A 7,370-nucleotide genomic window follows, 5' to 3' on the forward strand; every position below is an offset into this window, starting at 1 on the left:
ATAAATACATTGGATTGAAACTAAATCAAATATTATTGGAAAAGTAGTGTATTATTAAATTAATTGTATTTAAAAAATATAAACACATATATATATATATATATTGCATGTGCTATATATAATTATATATAGCACATGCGATATTAATATTTGGCCTCTTCATAATTTTTATAACAAAATCTCTGATTGTATAGAGAAAATGTGATTAAATTTCTTATTATCGTAAGTGTATAAATAATAGAATACAATGAATTTACAAACAACAGTCGTGGTGATCATGTATAAAAATTATTAAGTTGTGCATAGGAAAGGTACATAATATTAGCATAATCATATTTTCAGTACCTGCGCTCAGTCTACATATGCATTCAATGCTTCCTCTAATTTATTTACAATTTTTTTATAAAACGATATTTGTTCTTGCAAATGCGTTTTCATGGCTTGATTTATATGTATATCACGTTCTGATTGAAAATGTGTTTCTTCTGCCATTAATGTACGTGCTATTATATCCGTTCGATGAGACATTTCGCGCAATTGCTGTGTTTCCATTTTATGTTCTGCAACTAATTTCTCACAATCCTTTCTTTTTTGTATTGCGCTCTAGTAAAATGTCAAGGAAAATAGATTACAATGAATAATTGATCTAAAAATATTAGAGATGTAAATTATATTAAAGAGAAATCATACCTTATGTATACTAATAACATCAGGAAAATTACTGATAATTCCTCTATAAATATGAAATTTATCAGCAAGTGGTTCCCAATCAAACTTTGGCTGTTCTTTGTAAAGATGGCCAATATCATTGTACGCTTCGCCTGTTACCTTTAACGCATAAGTCAATCTTCTATGATCGCTGTCGTCTCCTTCCAAAGCGTGTCCTAATGAACAAAAGGATTGACTAATTTTCTGAAACTCTCTTTTATAAAGTACTTGATGTTTTTTAGCTTGATCTACAGCCATGGCCATGAAATTTTTCACGACAGGATCTAAACCAATTATATATCTACTAAATGCATCTATTTGAATTTCTACTTTGATTGCATCTAAAGGTGTATCAATGCATTGAATGGCATTAAAATAATTCTCTCCTAATAATTCATCCTTTTCAGCTTGCCGTTTTCCTGTCTTCCACCTTTTCTCATCTGTACAAACCATAAAGTGATCCCATACTCGACTACGTGACAATACAGGATGACGACAAACATAATCAACAAATTCTTGTAATTGTGTGCGACGATGTTCTATAAACTGTTCTTCGTAACGTCCTGCTATTTGTTTATCAGGTAATGGTGGAATTGGTATGAAACAATATTTTTGTTCTAAACGTTCATGCAACCAATCAAAATGCTTATATCTTCTTGAAACTTGAATATTATTAAACTGTAATAAAAAGATTTGTGTTAAATCTAAATATAAAATTGAATGAATTTTGAAAAAAGTGAAATAATATAATTTTTAAAAATATGTTTAATATAATTTTGAAAAATATGAAAAAAGTTCATGCAATTTGAACATACCGTAGGTGTTAATTGATATACGATAAAGCTTTTAAGACCTTTTAATTTGGATTCTTTCTTAGGAGATGTAATAACACAATTATATGATTCCCCCGTTGGTACCCATACACAACGTCCATCTTCATTTTCTTTAATAAATAGCTTTTCGCTTTCTGGTACATTAACTACCTTTGTTCCTAATAAAAAACTGTCTTCTCCGGATTTAATAATAGTAGAAAACTTATTATTTTTCTTTGGTACATTAGATATAGGTCTTTCAGGTATCACAGAATGTATAGTATGAATTGGAATAGAATTTCCACTATCAGTGCTATTAGATTGTAATGGTATATGTATAGCTTGTTGTTGTGGATTTGTAACAGGAACATATGCTAGTGTTTGACCAATTTCTGAGTCGTCGTCCCAATCATCATCCCAAAAATCTCCTGAACTTTGTTGTGATACTGTCATGCTACCTAGTAAATAATAATATTAGATACTACAGATAAAATCATGACAAATCTAAAAGCTATTGTTTCACAATAGTTAAGTATAAATTACGTCTCTATTTGATCATACTCGAGACTGGAGCAGATGATTCTATAACTTGCACATATGCTGCTGGAAAAAGGCCAGACTTTCCACTCTGATTGAATCCTTCACACCATCCGTCACCGACATTGTCTCTCAAGACAGTCAAAGTCTCTCCCGCTATGATAGACAATTCAGCTGTTCCTGATTGACCAGTAAAATCATATAAAGCTCTTACCTAAAAATAAAAATAAATATACAAATTAAATAAAATTGATTGTACATTATAAAGGAAAAAAAAGAAATGGATAAGTATGAGTCATAAAAAAAAAGACAAGTTGATTGAACTTTTGACAATGGCTTAATTAACTTGATAATACTGATTTATTAATATACCTGATGACCTTCCATTATAAATCTACCTTGAAATTTGGATAATGTCGATATACAATATGAAATATTATTTCTTTCAATTTGTTTGATAACGCCTGGTCACATAACTACAATACTTTTATTTTGAGTCGTGCAAATGACATTTGCGCGTTTCTCGTAACTTGTATATTATACCTTTAACGACATAAATGTATGCACATTGAAAATGACTGTACCAGTTCTAAACTATAAATCGTTGTCAATGAATGAATCGAGATATTAATTCACTTGCACAAAATAATCACTCTTACGTGACACTATAAATGAAACAATTATGTTCTTTAGTTAACGATATAAATAGCAACGAGTAAGTAAAAAAATATAATTTTGGAGTATAAACGTTTAAAATCGCATACTGTCACATATCAATTAGAGGTTAGACGTTAATACTCGGGTTTAAAAAATTCTTACGTCAGCACTGAAAACACATTGATATATATGGAATCGCCTTTTTTATTACGATTTTATTACTTTTATTCAAGACTGTACACTGGTAAAATTATTACTAGATTTAAGTGTGTTCTAAAATGGTTCGAATTTATGGAAATAAAAATACAATTTTTGTTTAATAATAAATGATTTTTTATCTTATTACAATTAAATACAAACAAATAATAAATGATAAATAAAATTACTCGTCGATTAAATTAATTTTCATATAGCAATATAAATAGTTTAATTTTTCATGAAAACAAATAAAACGTTGTTTGTCGTATTAGAGTAATAAAAAAGAATATGTATAATAAAAGATTGGATCGAATTTCAATTTTCTTTAAGTACAATAAAAAAAGCCGCTATCTAGGATTTTTTGTTAACATTCGAAAATACTATACATCCACGTATCGTTGAGAACAACTTGAAAAGCTTTAACATTTTGTTACAAAGGAAAATAATAGTGTAAAAAATTATCTGTAAAACTAAAATATTAATTTTAAAGTTAACAGAGAGAGAAAGAGGAGAGAAAAAAAAATAGTTAGTATCAAAAGAAGGAATAATAAATACGGTATTCCGAACAGAGTTACCGCATTTTTCCGTCGTTGTACGCCACTGCGAAAAAACAACTCGTTATTATAAGATTTCTTTCTAATAAGTGTAAACAACTGTTTTAAATTTAGAGAGCAATTTATTTATCTTTTTTTATTCTTCTCTTGGAGATACTGCCTTTTGTAATTGCACACCGCTGTTTACTATTTTTGCATAAGTGTATATCTCTCTATAAAAAAAAAACCCTAAAATAAATGAAGATAAAAAAGATCACCTACACGTCAAGTGATGACTTATTTCTATTAATTAAAAAAAAATAAAAGAAAGAGTTAAATATCGAATAGAATTGAATTTCACTAGACAACAAATTTATCATCATTGTGGATGCATCATTAATATTGTTTCTTCGCAAACAAGGAAAGAAGTAAGGAGGAAAAAGAAAAAAACGAAGAAGAAAAGATAAAAATAACGGTTTATCAGTTACTATAATAATCTCGTTTCAAAAACTTTTACGAATTATTTTCACAAATGAATATGTGATTTAACCATTTAATATGATATATATCATATTTTTATTGATAATATATTAAACAAGTTTCGACGGATAAAATTATTCTTATTTTCTATTTTATATTTATAATATTTCAATAGAATAATTACGATAGAAGTTATCTATCCAAAATACATTTACGCGTTTAGATTATTTAATGAATATTCATGATATTTTCGTGACTCCTTTGGATGGCGTGATACATGTCGAGTATTATAAGTAAAGTTATTTGCTGTGGTGTGGTTATGTGAATAATAAAAACTTAGAAAATAATTGAATAATACTTTATTATAAATAATATAATTTATATATATATATATAAAATAGATAATTAAAAAATAAGTTAATTCTTGTAAACTAATTCATTGATAATGAATACTCTTAAAAATATAACGTCGGCGTTTTGGTCACCGGACATATGGTTACCGCCCAATATAACATGGGAAGATATTAAACCTAATTCGGAAAACCAATATGCCGATTATCAACATTTAATATTTCCCGTGCCAATGGCCTTCATTCTTTTAATCATGAGATACACTCTTGAAAGGTAAGGAGACTTCCAATTAATATCTATATTTTTATTGATTTTTATCAATAAAATAGTTCAAACAAAATGATCTATGACAAATACTTGCTTTTATTTGTATTTATCGTTGTATATTAGTTTCTATAAAATGGTAATGATTCAATCATTTTTTTTTTCTTTATTTTATTTTTATTGTACATATAAATATACTTTGTTATTTTTTTTGCACGCAGGAATTGCTTCTCACCTTTTGGCAGATCGCTTGGTATAAAGAATACAAGAACAAAAATAGCACCGCCAAATGAAATATTGGAGAAAGCTTACACTAGTAGAAAAATCAAACATAAACAGGTAGATATTATCTTGTATATCAAAATGATATAAACATAGTCGCTACCAGTGTCACATATCTGTAAATCACTGATTTCCATTGAGAGTCCAACGTCACACATTTGTGAATGCAAAAAATAAATTCTGGGCTGTGGTTTAAATCTTTTCTTTATGGCATATTAGCAAACACATATTAAATAAATAGTATATATTTTTATTAATAATTATATATTTTTATTAATTATGATATTTTTAAGATATTAGCATTAGCTAAACAACTGGATTGGTCAGAACGACAGATAGAAAGGTGGCTTAGACTTAGACGTTCTCAAGATAAGCCATCTACATTAACAAAATTCTGTGAAAACAGGTAAATTATAATTTCAGAGAGAGAGATTATATTTATATAATATTTATAGATTTATAAGAATATAACATTTATAAGATTTATATTTATATAATATTTAATAATATCTTTTTATTATAGTTGGAGGTGTTCATATTATACGTATTCATTCTTTTATGGCCTTATTATTTTATGGAATAAACCATGGTTATGGGATATTAATCAATGTTACCGTAACTATCCATATCACTCGGTGTCCAACGATGTGTGGTGGTATTATATGATATCTATGGCATTTTACTGGTCATTGAGCATTTCTCAATTCTTTGATGTAAAAAGAAAAGATTTTTGGCAAATGTTTATTCATCATATAGTGACCATCGTATTATTGTCTTTCTCATGGGTCACTAATTTAACAAGGATTGGCTCATTAGTCTTATTAGTACATGATTCTGCTGATATATTCTTAGAAGTAAGTCTGATATCGTTTATTTTCTTTCTTTTTTCTTCTTTACTTTGTTACCTTTAATAAACATTGTATTATGTATATTATATAATCATAAATGTATGCTCTTAATTAGGTAACTATTAGTTGTGAAGTCATTTTTGTATTTATTACTGGATGTAATATATTATATTTTTTGTAGGTCGCAAAAATGGCAAAGTATGCTAATTATCAAAAATTCTGCGATTTTGTATTTGTTATTTTCACAATATTATGGATTGTGACACGCGTTGGTATATTTCCATTCTGGATTATTTATAGGTAATTTTAGATATCTTTTATGGTTTCTCTTTAAATTATTTTATATAATGCAATGTGTGAAGTAGTTGTTATAAATATAAAATTATATGTTCTTAATTTAAATATGTTTTAGTACATTGATTGAAGCACCTAAGCTAGTACCAATGTTCCCAGCGTATTATGTGTTTAATACATTATTGTGCCTCTTACTTATACTTCATTCAATTTGGACTTATGTTATTATTAAGATCGCATACAATGCCTTCTATGCTGGTCAGGTACATATCCATAAATTTAACTATCCCATAAAATTTTACGATTACAACAATCTTCGCATTGTGATTAATAATGTTAACAATAAATCTTATTTTAAATTACAGAATTAATGTAACTGTAACATACGTACATATATATAAGATATAATTCAAATTAATTAATTTTACATTTTTGGAATTTTCAGAGATAATTAAAATAAGTGGCAATGATATAAGACTTGATTTTGTATTTATTGAAAAAATGTTACAGATGGAAGGTGATATACGAAGTAATAGCAGTGAAGATGTTTCAGATGCCTCTGAGAATAATGCACCTGTCAATAATACAACGAACTACATCAATAAACGAAGTTCGAGACAAAAGACACATTAATCAAAAAAAAATTAATTAGCGAAAAAATCCTAACATGTATAATGTTAAAGATAAAACGACAACAACAAAATAATTAGCCTGGTGCTAAACGATCATTCTTCAAACTTATTCTAATTATAAAGTTATGATTGTGTATTATTATAAAGAAAATCAAATCATAATTTTATTGGAAGTATCAAAAGTAAAAAAAGAAAAAAAAAGAAAAGAAACAAAAAAAAATTTAAAAAGTTATAGACTTATAAACTACAATATTTGTTGCTATAAATATTTTTTAAAGCAATATCTTAAGTTTAACTCTATGTAAGAAGTAAGGAGAAAGCGATTCATTATAGATGCAATGTCCAAATTTCTTTTTTTACCATATTACCAGTATTGTAAGAAAAATGGAAATCCTTTAGTCATATTTCACTTTCATATATGTATTATATATATATATCATTTATTTATAATTATTTTATTTAAAAATTTCGGTACCTGTATGCATTATCTCTTAAAACAACTTTAAGTGTGTTTAATTAAACAAAGAATGGACCAAAGCTTTAGATTTTTATGCCGTAAGGTAACCCTTTTTAAACTTGTGATTCGTAATATTTACATATTTTTATATATATTCATTTTCTATATTCTGGATATATATATATCATGTATAAGTTTAACGATATAATAGAATGGAAAAACTAATTACTCAAATGGAACTGTTTTCACAAATAGCATTTATTTCTTCGCAAAATTTTATGTGAATTTCTTTGATTAAATGTTAAATGGTAATATTA

General features: G+C 26.7%; 2 protein-coding genes across 4 annotated transcripts; one reads left to right on the forward strand and one right to left on the reverse strand.

The window, feature by feature from the left end:
* Positions 1–130: 130 nt before the first annotated feature.
* Positions 131–2,883, reverse strand: LOC106788436 (sorting nexin lst-4). 3 transcript variants are annotated; one of them, XM_014751683.1, is made up of 5 exons: positions 2,430–2,883; positions 2,082–2,271; positions 1,524–1,978; positions 691–1,386; positions 131–603 (listed from the first exon to the last, which is right to left on the reverse strand). In XM_014751683.1, exons 1-5 carry the CDS (start codon positions 2,442–2,444, stop codon positions 352–354), a joined length of 1,608 nt encoding a protein of 535 aa, XP_014607169.1. In that variant the 5' UTR covers positions 2,445–2,883; the 3' UTR covers positions 131–351. The 3 variants fall into 3 exon arrangements, with proteins under 3 accessions (XP_014607169.1, XP_014607170.1, XP_014607171.1); XM_014751684.1 differs by lacking the exon at positions 2,430–2,883 and having other exon boundaries at positions 1,524–1,974; positions 2,082–2,170; XM_014751685.1 differs by lacking the exon at positions 2,430–2,883 and having other exon boundaries at positions 1,524–1,974; positions 2,064–2,149.
* A 393-nt stretch (positions 2,884–3,276) lies between these two features.
* LOC106788439 (ceramide synthase 6) lies at positions 3,277–7,362 on the forward strand. The gene is made up of 7 exons (XM_014751692.1): positions 3,277–4,549; positions 4,762–4,879; positions 5,116–5,228; positions 5,346–5,676; positions 5,852–5,970; positions 6,083–6,227; positions 6,475–7,362. Exons 1-7 carry the CDS (start codon positions 4,371–4,373, stop codon positions 6,595–6,597), a joined length of 1,128 nt encoding a protein of 375 aa, XP_014607178.1. The 5' UTR covers positions 3,277–4,370; the 3' UTR covers positions 6,598–7,362.
* The last annotated feature ends 8 nt before the right edge of the window (positions 7,363–7,370 follow it).

Source organism: Polistes canadensis, unplaced genomic scaffold (assembly GCF_001313835.1).
Source record: "Polistes canadensis isolate GaletaPanama2010 unplaced genomic scaffold, ASM131383v1 scaffold_139, whole genome shotgun sequence".
Classification (NCBI taxonomy): Eukaryota; Metazoa; Arthropoda; class Insecta; order Hymenoptera; family Vespidae; genus Polistes; species Polistes canadensis.

Excerpts from the sequence above, each read along its gene's own strand:
- LOC106788436 (XM_014751683.1), bottom strand. Across the intron at positions 1,979-2,081 it reads ATCATCTGCTCCAGTCTCGA|GTAGCATGACAGTATCACAA; the intron begins GTATGATCAAAT and ends ATTATTTACTAG. Across the intron at positions 604-690 it reads ATGTTATTAGTATACATAAG|AGCGCAATACAAAAAAGAAA; the intron begins GTATGATTTCTC and ends ACATTTTACTAG.
- LOC106788439 (XM_014751692.1), top strand. The coding sequence starts at position 4,371 with ATGAATACTCTTAAAAATATAACGTCGGCGTTTTGGTCACCGGACATA. Across the intron at positions 4,550-4,761 it reads ATGAGATACACTCTTGAAAG|GAATTGCTTCTCACCTTTTG; the intron begins GTAAGGAGACTT and ends TTTTGCACGCAG. Across the intron at positions 5,971-6,082 it reads CCATTCTGGATTATTTATAG|TACATTGATTGAAGCACCTA; the intron begins GTAATTTTAGAT and ends AATATGTTTTAG.